This window comes from Apus apus, chromosome W (genome assembly GCF_020740795.1).
Source record: "Apus apus isolate bApuApu2 chromosome W, bApuApu2.pri.cur, whole genome shotgun sequence".
NCBI lineage: Eukaryota > Metazoa > Chordata > Aves > Apodiformes > Apodidae > Apus > Apus apus.
In genome coordinates this window covers 10519163-10535173 of record NC_067311.1, presented here as the reverse complement: position 1 = coordinate 10535173, position 16011 = coordinate 10519163, and the positions used below count along the sequence as shown (strand labels likewise).

Sequence of the window (16011 nt, the reverse complement as noted above, 5' to 3'; positions counted from 1 at the left end):
TTACCTTTGCCTGAAGCAGGATAGATCCAGACACTTTTACCCAACAAGTTTCTTTCACATACCACAGGGACTTTATCCCCATCTGCAGTATGCAAAAGGTCTGATTGAGCAGCCTCAGCCCAATTGATGGATCCCCTGGTATTAACTAAACAGGTGGCCTTCGCCAAATTTTTATCCCAATTTTTGAAAGTTCCACCCCCCATTGCCTTTAGGGTAGCTTTCAACAGACCATTATACCTTTCAACTTTCCCTGAGGCTTGTGCATAGTATGGGATATGGTAGATCCACTCAATACCATGCTCTTTAGCCCAATCAGTAACAAGACTAGTTTTGAAATGGGTACCATTATCTGACTCAATTCTCTCTGGAGTACCATGTCTCCACAAAATCTGCTTCTCGAGGCCTAGGATAGAATTCCTGGCTGTGGCATGAGGCACAGGATATGCCTCCAACCATCCTGTACTTGTTTCCACCATTGTAAGCACATAGCGCTTACCCTGGCGGCTCTGAGGCAGTGTGATGTAGTCACTTTGCCAGGCCTCCCCAAACCTGTACTTTGACCACCTCCCCTCATACCACAACGGTTTCAACCGTCTTGCCTGTTTAATTGCAGCACACATCTCACAGTCGTGGATCACCTGCGCAATAGTGCTCATGGTTAGAACCACCCCTCGGTCACGAGCCCATTTATATGTTGTGTCTCTGCCCTGATGACCTGAAGCATCATGGGCCCATCGAGCTAGAAAGAGCTCACCCTTGTGTTCCCAGTCTAAGTCTATTTGGAACACTTGGGCAGCCTCATCTGCTCGTTGGTTGTGTTGATGTTCCTCAGTGGCTCGACTCAGAGGCACGTGTGCATCTACATGATGCACTTTTACCACCAATTTCTCTATTCGAGCTGCAATGTCCTTCCAGAGGTCAGCAACCCAAATAGGTTTTCCCTTTCTCTGCCAGTTGTTTTGCTGCCACTGCTTTAGCCAACCCCACAAGGCATTTGCTGCCATCCAGGAGTCAGTGTAAAGATAGAGTCTCGGCCACCCCTCTCCCTCAGCAATATCCAAGGCCAGCTGGATGGCTTTGACCTCTGCAAATTGACTTGATTCACCTTCTCCTTCAGCTACTTGAGCAACCAGTCATGTAGGACTCCACACGGCAGCTTTCCACTTTCGGCGGTTCCCTACAAGACGACAGGAGCCATCGGTGAAAAGGGCAAACTGTTTCTCAGTCTCTGGTAGATGATCATATGGTGGAGCTTCTTGAGCTCGTTTCACCACTTCTTGTGGAGGCATTCCAAAGTGTGTGCCTTCTGGCCAGTTTGTAATTGCTTCCACAATACCTGGACGATTAGGTTTCCCTATTCGAGCTCGCTGGGTGATGAAAGCAGTCCATTTGCTCCAAGTCACATCGGTGGCATGATGAATAGGAGAGATGTTATTCTGGAACATGAATCTTAGCACTGGTAATCTGGGCTCCAGGAGAAGCTGCGCTTCAGTGCCAATCACCTCTGAAGCAGCTCTAACTCCTTCGTATGCTGCAAGTATCTCCTTCTCAGTTGTTGTATAGTTGGCCTCGGAACCTCTGTAGCTCCGGCTCCAGAATCCCAAGGGTCGACCTCGAGTCTCCCCTGGTGCTTTCTGCCAGAGGCTCCGGTTGGGACCCTTGTGTCCAGCTGCAGTGTAGAGCACGTTCTTGATGTCTGGCCCCGTTCAAACTGGTCCAAGGGCCATTGCCTGCACAATCTCTTTTTTAATCTGCTCAAAAGCTTTCTGTTGGTCAGGACCCCATTTAAAATCATTCTTTCGGGTCACCTCATAGAGGGGTTTCACAATTTCACTGTAACATGGAATATGCATTCTCCAGAAACCAACAGTACCTAAAAAGGTTTGTGTGTCCTTTCTAGTTGATGGCGGGGCCATAGCTGTTATTTTATTAATCACATCCATTGGGATCTGGCGACGACCATCTTGCCACTTGATTCCCAGGAATTGGATCTCTCGTGAAGGTCCCTTGACCTTACTTCTTTTCACAGCAAAACCAGCATCCAGAAGAATTTGGATGATCTTTTTACCTTTCTCAAAAACTTCTTCTGGTGTCTCACCCCACACAATGATCTCATGAATGTACTGCAGGTGTTGTGGAGCTCCACCCTTCTCCAGTGCAGCATGAATCAGTCCATGACAAACAGTTGAGCTGTGTTGCCACCCCTGGGGCAGTCGATTCTAGGTGTACTGGACTCCCCTCCAGGTGAAAGCAAACTGTGGCCTGCCCTCTTGTGCTAGAGGAATAGAGAAAAAGGCATGAGCAATGTCAATAGTGGCATACCACCTATCTGCTTTCAACTCCAGCTCATAGTGAAGTTCTAGCATGTCCAGCACAGCAGCACTGAGCGGTGGTGTCACCTCATTCAGGCCACAATAGTCCACTGTCAGCCTGCACTTGCCATCAGGTTTTCACACTGGCCAGATAGGACTGTTGAAGGGTGAGTGAGTCCTGCTGATCACTCCTTGGCTTTCCAATTGCCGGATCAGCTTATGAATGGGGATCACAGAGTCTCTGTTGGTGTGATATTTTCATCTATGCACCATTGAAGTGGCAATTGGCACCTGTTGGTCTTCAACCTTCAGCAACCCCACTACAGAAGGGTCATCTGAAAGGCCAGGCAAAGTATGCAGCTGTTCAGTGTCCTCAATCTCTACAGCCGCTATACCAAAGGCCCACCGGTACCCTTTTGGGTCACGTAAGTATCCTGAGATAGTCTATGCCAAGGATGCATGGAGCATCTGGGCCAGTCACTACAGCATGCATTTGCCACTCCTTACCAGTGAGGCTTACATCGGCCTCCACAACAGTCAGTTGTTGAGAATCTCCCGTCACTCCAGCAATAATGACGGCTTCTGTCCCTCTATGATTTGATGGCATTAGGGTGCACTGTGCACCAGTGTCCACCAAGGCTTTATACTTTTGTGGTTCTAATGTTCAAGGACATATATCCACCCATTATAATAAATTTGATTGTACCTTTCGTCCTCCTGTCTGGAGACAAGACACCTCTAATTTTGGCCATTTTAGCTCAATGCACTGGGATCTAGAGTCCATCCAATCTGGTTGGAGGTCTGGTTGCTGGAGACTGGAGCAGCCCTCTTCCTGGAAGGACCTTCTCCTACATTTTTTCTATCTAGCAGCTCTTGTACACATACCTGGAGAACAGCAGTGGGTTTCTTATCCTAGGTTCTCATGTCCTCTTTATAATAAATATGCAAGAGAGACCACAGGCAGTGTCGATGTGGGTCCCATCTCTCTTACTGCTTTCTTGTAGCAGGTCGTCTCCTCCTAATGGCTGGATTATGGCCTCTCTTGTCTCTAGGGACAGACTGGATTCTACCTCCCTATCTATTCAGTACCTTCCAATCTTTCAGTCACTTTTTCAGTCACCTTTTCAATGGCTGTGGTGTAGAACTGACAGGGATCAGAGATCATGTCTCCATACTGTTGTGCTTTGCAAGCTAATTCACACACAGTTGGTCTGTCAAATTCATCCCAACATCCCATGAAGGAGACTATATGGGCATGTCCTGTCTTACAGCCTGCACAAACTTCCAGAACATAGGTATGTCACACACGACGTCATCAGGCTTTGTAATCCTGTGGTTTTCATAGATCAATCTTGCACAGCTAATTCTCTCAAATGCATGATGAGTCTCTCAAGAGTGGGTGTTCTGCTTCGGTGCCAGGTGATTTCACCCTTATGGTCTCTGACAGCTGAAAGATATCGGTTCCAAAGAGTGGTAGTTCCTGACCTTCTTCCAATACCAGCATCTCTGGCCAGGGATCCCAACTTGCTGGCTTTTCTTTCGTCCACTTCATAGCTATCAGCTGCACCATCAAAGCAGCACAGCAACCAAGAAAAAAAGCAGTTTACCTTCATGGTGGATAAAGTCCTTTCTCATGAGACACATGTCCTTTAGAGAGAAAGGTTGGACAAGATCCTTGTCCTCAGGTGGCTGAGAAGGGCCTGCTCTTCTATCTGCTTGAGAAGGGTCTGCTCCTCCGTCTGTTTGAGAGGGGCCAGCCTTATCAACCCCTCCCTGGTCTTTTAAAACCTTTGGAACTTTTGCAGGGAGATAAGGGCTGGAATCTTTCGTCTTTGCCTTACTCCTGGTCACAAGATTAACTTTTACTGATGTGGATTGAGTGGGAGTGGCCGTAGTAGTTGTAGCAGTGCCAGTGGTGGCAGCAGCCTTGCCTGTGGGGCAGTGGCAGTGAGTAGAACATCTCACTCTATGCAGCCGCACTACATTTATAAGCATTCAGCAGAAGCATCCCTAGTGAAACAATGCTATTTACATCAAAAGCTGGGAGGCTCAGCCCAAGAGAAAAGTGAGAGGCAAAACTGAACCTGCCATTATCAATACAGACCTTTCTATTCACATGAAAATTTGTACTATACAGTGCCACCATGCACATCAATATGAAGCTGAAATATTTTTATTTTAGAGTGGTGATAATACTGTGTCTTTTACTTAGGTGAAGAGGTAACAAAATCAAAGCTTTCTACTCCAGCTAATGAGTAAGTTTAACTTTTAAAATTATATCAAGTGTAGTTTGGGGGGTACTTGGTCTTATTTTGATCTAAGACTCCGAAACTCATTGGAAATATCAGTTGACTGCCATTTTAAGTCAAGCATCTATTGCATCATAAGAGTTACAGAGTAATTGTGTAATAATGGAGATTTCTATTAACTTTTTTTCCCCTTCAAATGCATTAGCTTCATTGGGGTCTCTCTATTGATATTTATAATTATGTGATTACAAAATATTGTTTTTTATTAAAATTTCAGGTTTTAGATAAGATTGGTTTATTTTTCATCATATGGTGTTCCATTGGAGCTTGTAATCTTAAACACTTTACGAATTTGGGCAGGTCCATATACATTGCTTATATATGTATGTATGGAAACAAATTGATTTGTAGACATATGTCTTGTTGAAAATGAAAATAATTTACCAACATTATTAAATGTCCACACACAAACTTGCACCAAGGTTTCAGTTCAGATAGTTTCCTTGTGTGTAAAGCAGTTCCTTGACCTGTAATTTGTAAGTACTTTTAATTTTAGATGAAAAGACTAACTAATACAGAAGATGAATTACCAAAGTTGTATTTTTTTTTCATGAGAATATACATCTTTCATTAATATTCCAGTTGTCACTCTTACTATAGAAAGGGGAACAGTGACCTTCTGACATGGGATCCACTCTTTAGCAGTTCTTTTGAATCTTCCTCTTCAGCCTCCTTGGCATCCTCATCCTCCTCAGGTAAAATATTTGATAGTAGAAAATGTTTTCTGCATGTTTTTTCAGGATGTTCTGTTGTTGCTTTTGTAGTCATTGCAAGGGGATGTGCTTTGACTATTGAAATGAAAGAATTTTTTAAAATAGTATCCTATGTTACAAGTAATACACAACTGAGAGTGCAGTATGTCAGGATTTTAAGTTAGGGAGCAAGGGGGAAGAGGGGACACTAATAACCTTAGGAAAACTCTATTTTGCTTTTGTCTTTTTTTATTTCCTCTCTCTTTGCAAAAAATTATCATAATCTATGCTGGAGGAATAATATAATCCTATTTTTCCTGTTGGTAAAGTTGGGAAATTAAATGGAGGCTGTCACAGCAACAGAGAGATGCTGAACTTGCACTGTGAATAGGGATGGATTTCTTTTTTCCAGGAAAGCCTGTTATGTAGTACAAGCCACTGTGGAGCTTTGCTGTAAGGAACTTGTTTCCTGTAGGAAACCATGATTATGTTAGGAGATGTGTGGGCATAATCTAAGGGGAGCAGGAGAAAAATGACAGGAGTGAGATTGGAATTAAGGGGGAGTTCCTGGCACCACCTGAGAGTAGATGTATTGGGAGGAAGAGGGTGGGCTGCAGAGTATGGGAGGTGAGGGGAGGAGGCAGATACTGCATTGGAATTTTGAGTGCAGGATTTTGGAGAATATTAGTGTGGGCAGGACACTGACAGGCTTTCCTGAAACTTGGTCTTTGGGGGGCAAAAAAAGTTTACAGAAATAGGCAATACTGCTTTTTACATTCAAAAGGCAGTGAAGGAGAGGGAGGTAAAATAGCATGTGAATGGGGATGTGTGTTGAAAAGGCTGAGAGCAGGAGATGTTGAGAAACTAGTTCAAAAAGAGGAAGGAGAGACCAAAACAAAAACAGATATTATGGCTATGTTAGGACCTGCTTACTAAAAGTGTTTACTTAAATTATTTACATTTATCATTGCAGGGGATTTAAGGCTGAATCTACTGTTTACTAACAGTAACAGATATGCTGTTTCATAGTTCTCTTCAGTCTACATACTGCATGTCTATTTTCCAACCCCTACTGTTTTAATGTAGAGACTCTTCTCCCATGTGCCTGAGAAAATAAATAACTCTATCAAACATGAGATATTTTCTAAAAGTAATGTTAAACAAATGCAATTAAAAAACATCAAAACACAGTTTTTAAAAGTGATGTTCAGGACTGTGACCTGAAACGAGCTGTTTATAGTATGTTTGATTGAGTTACCTTTATCTCATAGTTAATTTTTCATTTCTCACATTTGATTTAGTTGCTTTTATTTCATTGTTAATTTTTCATGTTACAAATTGTGTGACTCATACACTTGAACTCCTATAAATATACAGCTTCCTTGCAAAAATCAGAGCACTGTGAGCAGAACCGCCTATTTCCCAAGGTTCTGTTCATGGTGCTGAACAAGCGCCACCTGTTGGTCAGCAGCTAGTTGTCCCAGTGGTGAGTTGTTGGTGTAGAAGTTTCCAGCAGTGAGTTGGTGATGTCCAGTTGTCCTAGACCCCTCATACATAATTACTCACTAGATACAGATTGATACAGACAGAAGAATATCATATAGCTTCTCATTTCTGCATTGTCTTCGTTCATTCACTGGGCATCAATTTATGTTGGGCCTTCCTATTATAGATGTTAAGGGTAAGAGGATAAAAATGTTTGAAAAGAACAGAGAAGGGTAGGCTTGATTAAATAACTTTGAAATAAATGAAAAGCAGAAAGCTGTGGAAAGGAAACAAACATGGAGTAGGACACAAGAAAGAAGGGAAGAAGATGAATAAGGAAAATCATGAGAAGTAGGGCCTTAAGGAGAGAGAAACACAATAAATTACTTGTTGAACAACTTAAAAAATGGAAATCACCATGGGTGACAGTATGAATTAAGTACATGTGATATGTGATTAGTTTTTTTATTTTATTTGTATATTGTTTGATTTTTAGCCTAGTAGAGCAGTTATTTTTCATACTGGCTTGTAATCCTCATGCAGTTGATACTGAATATTTTTTTTAAGTCTGGATTTATATTGAATTTTTTATCATTTCAGTGTTGCTCCTAGTTTCAATTCTTCACTTTTCCTTCTGCTGCACTGAAGGAGCAAAATAGGAGCTCCCCCTCATTTACCACTGGTTTGCCTGAGTGTAGAATATCTCAGTTTTTACTTAGACACCAGACAGATTCTGGGTCTAGAAGCCCATCTTCATCAGACTTTACCATTAGCATTTTGTGTAAATCTGGTGGTATGACAGCATCATCAGGGAGTACCAGTACTTGTATCTCTGTTTCATGGTCTTGGAGTCAGTGGATTTCCTTTGTTGATTGTCACAGACGAGAGTGGAAGGTCTTAAGGTCGCTTAAAGAATCACTGACAAAGATATTAGGAAAAAGTGATTTTAATATAGTTTAATAAAAGCATGACTTAACAGAGTTCAGTGGCAAGGTTTGCTCTATTACTTACTATGTGGAAGGGATGTGTAGGGGTTGGAATTAGATTGGAGTGATTTACACAGGGATCAGAGGAAATTATTTGTACAGAGATAGCGGAGATTGTCTCAGGATTGGGTTGGAGTGATTTGCACGGGGATCAGGGAAAAGAATGAGGAAGGTCCTACCGTTGAATCACAAGGTTCAGAATGGACCCCCTTGCTTTCTAAACTCCTTCTCAGAGAGGAGTCTAGGTGCAGCTGAATCCACTCCCAGTCCCAGACGATTGATGATTAAAGGGTTTAGGTGTAGGGATTTTAGTGTAGTGCTTTAACACATAATTATGGGTCTGATGTGATTTGGAATAGCAGCAAATAGAGGTTGATTGACAATATTATAACAAATCACAACACTTAATCAATAATCAATAATTTGTTGTAATCAAACATAGTGGTTTAAAGATTTAACCAAGTTTCTCAACTAAATTGCTTTCATACACACATACACACATATAGAAGTTAAACTATGTTTAGTTGTTAATAAATGTTGGTACCTAATGATCTTCAAACTGCATGAAAAGAAGTTGTAGTGAAATACTCTTCCAATTGATCTCCACGAGATTGAATTACCCGCTATAATTTGATTTTGATCTTTTTTTTTTCCTGCAAAATGAGTAGTGCACTACTCACTCTTTTCCTTTGGATAGACAAACTTCTTTCATGAGGCATAGGGTAGCAGTCTGCTGAGATCCCGTACAGCTCCAAAGGGCCTGATTTTAGGCTTGATATTTATAGAGTCACAAGATTATTGACTTTGGTTACTATTTTCCATTGTGGCCATAATTTGTGTCAGGTGATCTTTGGCAACTTTCAGAGTGGGCATGTGATCTGAGCAGGAGGGATCTCAAGTACTTTTCCCAGACAACAGAATTGTGGGTACGGTTAAGAAGTGCCTAATCTCCCCAAATAATTGTATTTCCACTAGCACAAGAAGGTACCAAATTGTTTCAACTCACTGTCCCAGTAAGCAAGGTTGGAAAGTGCCAGATTGTCTCAGCCTACCTGCACTTATAATTGAAACAAGAACAATATTGGACCCATCACCCTTGTAACTAAATGTCCTGGTTTAAGCCAAGATTAAGCAAATTTTCCTTTTTACTGATATTTTTTTCCTTCAGTGAGCTTTCTTTTAACTAGCAACACTCTGTTCTTACTAAACCTGATAAGGGAGGAATGTTTTTCTAACTGCTGGGTCTTCAAGGTCGCACCTTCACTCTGCCGGCTCAGACACTACGGGGAGATCTATAACCCCCCCATAGGAGGCTGAGTTAGACAGACAGCAAAATTGGCCAGAGATATTCCATTCCATATATCTACGTAAGCTCAAAGGAAGGTCAGAGATCACAGAAGACAACTTCCTTCCTTCTTCTTCTCCCCCTCTCTTCCATCCATGGCCGGCGTTTGGGGAGGACTCCGTCCATCCATCACCGTCGACCCTTAGGCTCAAGCTCTCCTGACCCTCATCACTCCCCGCTTTCTCCAGCAGCAGCTCCGGGATTTCTCGGGACTGTTCCAGCTCAGGGGAGTGTGGTGGGAGTTGCTGGGGGTGGGGGGAGGCGAGAGGCTCTTGCACATACCTGAACATATTTGTATATAATTGTATATATTTTCTTATATCATTAGTGTTTAATTAAAGCTGTGTAGTTTAGTTTTCAATCCAGCCAAGTCTCTCTCTTTTTCTCTCTCTCCTTCCCTACCTGGGTGGGAGGGGGAGGGGATCGAGAGCATTGCTGTCGGACCCGAGTCAAACGGTGACACTAAAGCAAGAACAATGTTGGCTGGTGTTGACATCACAGTGCGGCTCAGTAAGGGGGAAGGTCTGCATCACCACACTGATGAACTTCTTACAATTATACACACAAGTGCATAAAAGAAGGAGCCCCAAAAAAATTGCATTTTAAAACTGAAAATGCCTGCCTTGCCTCTTCTGCTTTGCTTGGGAATTCTTCCAAGAGCTGTACTTCTGACGATCAAAGTGACCTTTTCAGTAATACTCTATGCCACAACAATTATTCATTGAAGAAACTGGCACTGCTGCTGATATCTCTTCTGCATAATCTTCAGCACTACTGGACTATAATTTAGTGTCTTCTTGTGTTCATACAAATAAGGGTATGGCAAGCATGCATGGTGTACTGCTCTTTGCTAATAACTTGTTGCAGAATGGCTTGAGCAGCAGGGCCATGGGCCCCTGCTATCTCCTCGAGAGGCCTTGAGAGTGTAGCACAAACAGCAGCTGTACAAGCAATCTCTTTTTTTTAGCCTAACACAAGTATAAACAATCTCTGTTAGCTTAAACTAACTCAAGGACAAGGTAGAGAAGTAGAATAATAGAAAACAAGGAAGAACCCTGGAACTCAGATGTGTGTTACTATCCAGTAAAATCACTGCAAGTAGTTGCCGTCCAGTGAAATCACTTCAAGTAGTTACTATCCAATGAATTCACTATGCATGGTTACTATCCAATGAATTCACTACATGTAGGTTTGGAAAAGGGTATAAAAGTAACTCTGTGTATTCAATGAATCGAAGCTTGCTTTATCAATCACATTGATTCTGGACTGCTTGCTTCCCTCGCCGCCGGCAATAACTGACTCCAAAAAGCAAGCTTTGGACTGATTTTTCTTTTTTTTTTTTTCTATTGCTTACCTGATGTTAAAATTAACTCTTCTTGCTTTGAATGTATTAAACTGCTTGTTAGTTATCAACTTCCTTCAAAGTTAGGACAATTAAATAAATATTGAGCTTGAAATACAAAAAAAATCTAAATATTTAAAGATAGAATAATTTGAGAGAGATTACAGGATGTGCTGCAAAGACATAGTAATATTAGAGTTTCGGTCTATTTTGAAGTTAATTTTAGATGTGGCATATTCATTGAAAGGCATTTAACATTTATTTTGAAGTACAATTCTATTCAGAAAAGTGACTATGTAAAAGTGGCATCTTTGTACTGCTGCCACTATCTGTTAATTGTATCTGTTAGGTTTAGAGGGACATGAGGGCAGTACTTTTTTTACCTGCATTTTACTTCTGATAGCTCAGCTAAGAGATAATATGGAGTTACTGTGTTCTTACAATCAACAGAGAAATTTTTCTGTTATAGCAGTGTATATTTGTTGAAGTCAGTGGGATTTCAGAGGGCATAATTTGATGTAAACAGAATTGTGCCATTTTCAGTCAGGACCAAATATGGATTTCCACTGAATTTTCTATTTGTGGTGAGACATGAAAGACTGTCCCATATTCTGAATCCACATAGACCATACACAAAAGGAAACTCTGGTAAAACCATCTTTTTACATGCAAACCTCTGGGAATAGTTAGTATAAAATCATTTGAAAGCAATGAGAAAGCCCAAGATGCCATTTTTAGAGTGACTTTTCAGGGCATCACGTGGCTTTATTTTAAAAACATTTATGATTAGTGGTAAATCTTACAAAATAGAGCTTGTAAAATAGGAACTTTTAATAGAAGCATAACTACCAATTATTCTCTTCAAGTGGGTACATATTTATGTTCAGTGTGACATTTCTAATACTGATTTCCTTAAATTTGCTTTCTTTCAGTGAGGCCCACAACTCCTCTTTCTGTAGGCACCCTTATACCCCCTCCAAGGCCTGCTTCAAGACCAAAGTTATCTACAGGGAAACTTAGTGGAATTAATGAAACAGTATGTATTGATTGATGTTTGGTGGTGGGTTTTGTTTTCAATTTTCCATTGTAACTTGTTTCAGATATATCATTTGCACTGTTACAGTGGAGTTACTTTCCAGACAATGTTCAAGGAATCATATACTCAGATTTTCACCACTGCCAGTTAGGCATGGAAGTTGATAAGGATAAATGTTACTATAATAACATAATTCTTAACTGAACTAAAAAGGTCCAAAATATAAAAACAAATCGATACCTTGAAAATTAAAGGATAGCATATGTGTAGGATTAGTTTTCAAAATGTGATATACTAGTGAAGTTATTTATTAACAAAACTCCATTGATTTAAGGTATCACAAAAGCTTTGGAGAATGACTGATATTAAGTAGATCGTTATCAGTCATGTGATCACACAAGTAGCCCTGCTGTGACTTTACCCTGCCCTTGCTGCTGGTTGGTGGAGAAGGGAGGTGGCAGATTGCAGCAGCTGCCCATCAGGCATCTCTGCTCACTGCTTGCAGGGCAGATCCACATGCTGATAAGGAATGGGGCAACAAATGCAAATGCCTAGAGACCATATCAATCCCAGCCATAGTTAATCTCTTCTATGAATTCTATTCATCGATTCTTTGAGTTTCATTTGACTAACTGACTTGGAAAAATTTTACTGTGGTAGGATCCTCTTCTTGTCTTTCAAAATAGCAAGATACTTTCACTATGGGGAATAAACAAGAGGAGTGCACATGCTTGCAGGGGTATGATCTTATTGGTATCATGGAGACATGGTGGGATGACTCCTATGACTGGAGTGTTGGAATGGAAGCATACAGGATCTTTAGGAAGGACAATCAGGGGAGATGAGGAGAGGGTGTTGCTCTCTACATCAATGATCAGCTGGAGTGGATGGAACTCCACCTGTGGATGGATGAGGAGCTGACTGAGATCTTATGGTTCAGGATTAAAAGGAGGGCAGGAACAGGGGACATTATAGTGGGGATCTGCTACAGGCCACCCAACCAGGAAGACCAAGTGGACGAGGCCCTTTATAGACAAATAGGAGTAGCCTCATGTTGACAAGTCCTGGTCCTCATGGGGGACTTCAACCATCCCGATATCTGTTGGAGGGACAACACAGCAAGGCATAAGCAATCCAGGAGGTTCCTGGAATGCATCAATGATAATTGCCTCCTCCGAGTGATAGAGGAGCCAGTGAGAAGAGGTGCTATGCTGGACCTTGTTCTTGCCAACAAGGATGGGTTGGCAGGGAATGTGAAGCTCAAGGGCAGCCTTGGCTGCAATGACCATGAGATGGTGGAGTTCAAGATCCTTAAGGCAGTGAGGAGGGCACACAGCAAGCTCACTACCCTGGTCTTCAAGAGAGCAGACTTTGGCCTCTTCAGAGACCTGCTTGGTAGGGTACCATGGGATAAAGCTCTGGAGGGAAACAGGAGCCCAAGAAAGCTGGTGAATATTCAAGGATCACCTCCTTCAAGCTCAGGAGCAATGCATCCCAACAAAGAAGAAGTCAGACGACAAAGCCAGGAGGCCTGCATGGATGAACAAGGAGCTCCTGGACAAACTCAGACACAAAAAGGAGTACAAGCAAGTTGTCCGAGCAGCCAGGGATCAGGTTAGGAAAGCTAAAGCACTGGTAGAATTAAATCTGGCCAGGGATGTCAAGGGCAACAAGAAAAGCTTCTATAGGTATGTTGGAGATAAAAGGAAGATTAGGGAAAATGTGGGCCCTCTCTGGAAGGAAATGGGAGACCTGGTTACTAGTGGTATGGAGAAGACTGACTTAATTACTTTTTTACCTCAGTCTTCATGGGCAAGTGCTCAAACCACACTGCCCAGGACACAGACGGCAAAGGCAGGAACTGGGAGAATGAGGAACTGCTCACAATAGGGGTAGATCAGGTTCAACACCATCTAAAGAACCTGAAGGTGCAACAGTTGATGGGATACATCTGCAGGTCCTGAGGGAACCGGCAGATAAAGTTGCTAAACCACTATCCATCATATCCGAGAAATTGTGGCAGTCTGGTGAAGTTCCCACTGTCTGGAAAAGGGGAAACATAACCCCCATTTTAAAAAGGGAAAAAGGGAAGACCTAGGGGACTACAGGTCAGTCAGTCTCACCTCTGTGCCCAGCAAGATTATGGAGCAGATGCTCCTGAAGGCTCTGCTAAGGCACATGGAAAATGAGGAGGTGGTTGGTGGCAACCAATGTGGCTTCACTAAGGGCAAATTATACATTGAAGAATTTGGTGGCCTTCTATGATGGGGTTACACCATTGGTGGATAAGGGGAGAGCAACTGATGTCATCTACTTGGACTTATGCAAAGCATTTGACACTGTCCCACATGACAACCTGGTCTCTAAATTGGAGACATGGACTTGAAAGATGGACCATTCAGTGGATAAGGAATTGGCTGGATGGTCATACTCAAAGAAAAGTGGTCAATGGCTCAAGGTCCAAGTGGAAACCAGTGACGAGTTGCATCCCTCAAGGGTCGGTATTGAGACCAGTGCTGTTTAACATCTTTGTCAGAGACATGGACAGTGGAACTGAGTGCACTCTCAGCAAGTTTTCCAATGACACCAAGCTGTGTGGTGTGGTCGACATGCTGGAGGGAAGAGAGGCCATCCAGAGGGACCTTGACAGGCTTGAGAGGTGGGCCTGTGCAAACCGTGTGAAGGTCAGCAAGGCCAAGTGCAAGGTCCTGAACATGGATCAGGGAAATCCAAAGCACAATTACAGGTTGGGTAGAGAATGGATTGCGAACAGCCCTGAGGAAAGGGACTTGGAGGTGTTGGTTGATGAGAAGCTCAACATGAGCAAGCATTGTGCGCTTGTGGCCCAGAAAGCCAACTGTATCCTGGGCTGCATCAAAAGAAGTATGACCAGAAGGTCAAGGGAGGTGATTCTCCCCCTCTACTCCAATCTCATGAGACTCATCCTGGAGTACTGTGTCCAGCTCTGAAGTCCCCAACATAAGAAATACATGGAGCTGTGGGAGAGAGTCCAGAGGAAGGCCACAAAGATGATCTGAGGGCTGAAGTACTTCCCCTATGAAGACAGACTGAGAGAGTTGGGGTTGTTCATCCTGGAGAAGCGAAGACTCTGGGGAGACTTTGTAGCAGCCTTCCAGTACCTGAAGGGGGTCTATAAGAAAGCTGGGGACGGACTGTTTACAATATACATGTAGTGATAGAACAAGGGGTAATAGTTTCCAACTGGAAGAGGGTAGATTTAGGTTAGACCTTAGGAAGAAATTCTTTATTGTGTGGGTGATGAGACACTGGAAGAGGTTGCTCGGAGGAGCTGTGGACGCCCCCTCCTTGGAAGTGTTCAAGGCCAGGTTGGATGGGGTTTTGAGCAACCTGGTCTAGTGCGAAGTGTCCCTGCCCATGGCGGGGGGGGTTGGAACGAGACGATCTTTAAGGTCCCTTCCAAATAAACCGTTTTAGGATTCTATGATATTCTCATTATGAACAAAATTCTGGTCTGAACTGAAACATTGTTTAACTCGTCTTTCTGTAATGTTGTAAGGTCAGAATAGGGCTCATTTTGAGATTCTTTTCTCGTTCTAATTTAAAATTGTAGTACTTGCTCTTAGATGAAGAAATCTGTTGTTCATATCATCAGGATTAAAGAGAAGAATTTAGCTGGTACTGTTCTGATATAAAGTATGATTCTGCACAAAGTTACTTGTTTCAGAAATTGGCTATTTGGATACAAGTGGAAGATTGTGAGTTGTCTTCATTATATGTCAGCTCCTTTTACAATCCCCACAGTCTGTATAAAAGTCATATCATCAGTGACAAGTGTGATAGAACCAAAACAATAAAAAAGTATTACCCAACCAAAACAGATACTTCAGGAGTTCCAGAACCTTTTAGATAGGTTAATCCCAAAATGATCATTAGTCATTTTAAACTAATACCTTAACTGTTAAATGGATCATAAAACTATCCAAAGATTTAGGGTGGAATGGACTTTTGAAGATCTCCTCTAGGCCAACCTCCCACTCAAAGAAGGGCCAACTTCAAAATTGCATCAGGTTGCTCAGGGACATGCCGAGTTTTGAAAATCTCCAGGGAAGGAGATCTCATAACCTCTTTGGGAAACCTGTCTGAGGGCTTAACCACAAAGTTGCAAGAATTTTTTCTCTGTGTTCAGCTGAAATTTCTTTTGTTATAGCTCTTGCACCTCCAAATAGAGTCTGACTGACAATAGCTAGCGAAAGACTGCTTGCTAGTAGAGACCTCCTTAGGCTTCTCTACTCCAGGCTGAACAAACCCAGGTCCTTCAGCCTCTCCCTCTCTCTCATGTTCTCCAGTCCTCAACTATTTTACATTAGACTTAACTACTGTCCTGGTTTGAGCCAGGATGAAGCCAATTTTCCTTTTACTATTTTTTTTCCTTCAGTGAGCTTTTATTTAACTAGCAACACTCTGTTCTAGCTAGGCTGTTAAGACATTGGAATGTTTTTCTAACTGCTGGGGCTTCAAGGTC

At 42.3% G+C, this 16011-nt stretch overlaps 1 protein-coding gene across 8 annotated transcripts in view; it reads left to right on the top strand.

The window, feature by feature from the left end:
* LOC127395163 (F-BAR domain only protein 2-like) overlaps positions 1–16011 on the top strand; it is a 148043-nt gene that overhangs the window by 100072 nt on the left and 31960 nt on the right. For 5 of the 8 annotated variants that reach the window (XM_051641660.1, XM_051641661.1, XM_051641659.1 and 2 more), the window contains 3 exons: positions 4525–4567; positions 5204–5316; positions 11404–11507. In XM_051641660.1, coding sequence (XP_051497620.1) covers positions 4525–4567; positions 5204–5316; positions 11404–11507 — 260 coding nt within the window. The remainder of the gene's footprint in view (positions 1–4524; positions 4568–5203; positions 5317–11403; positions 11508–16011) is intronic. The other 3 variants (XM_051641662.1, XM_051641658.1, XM_051641657.1) reach the window with 1 other exon arrangement.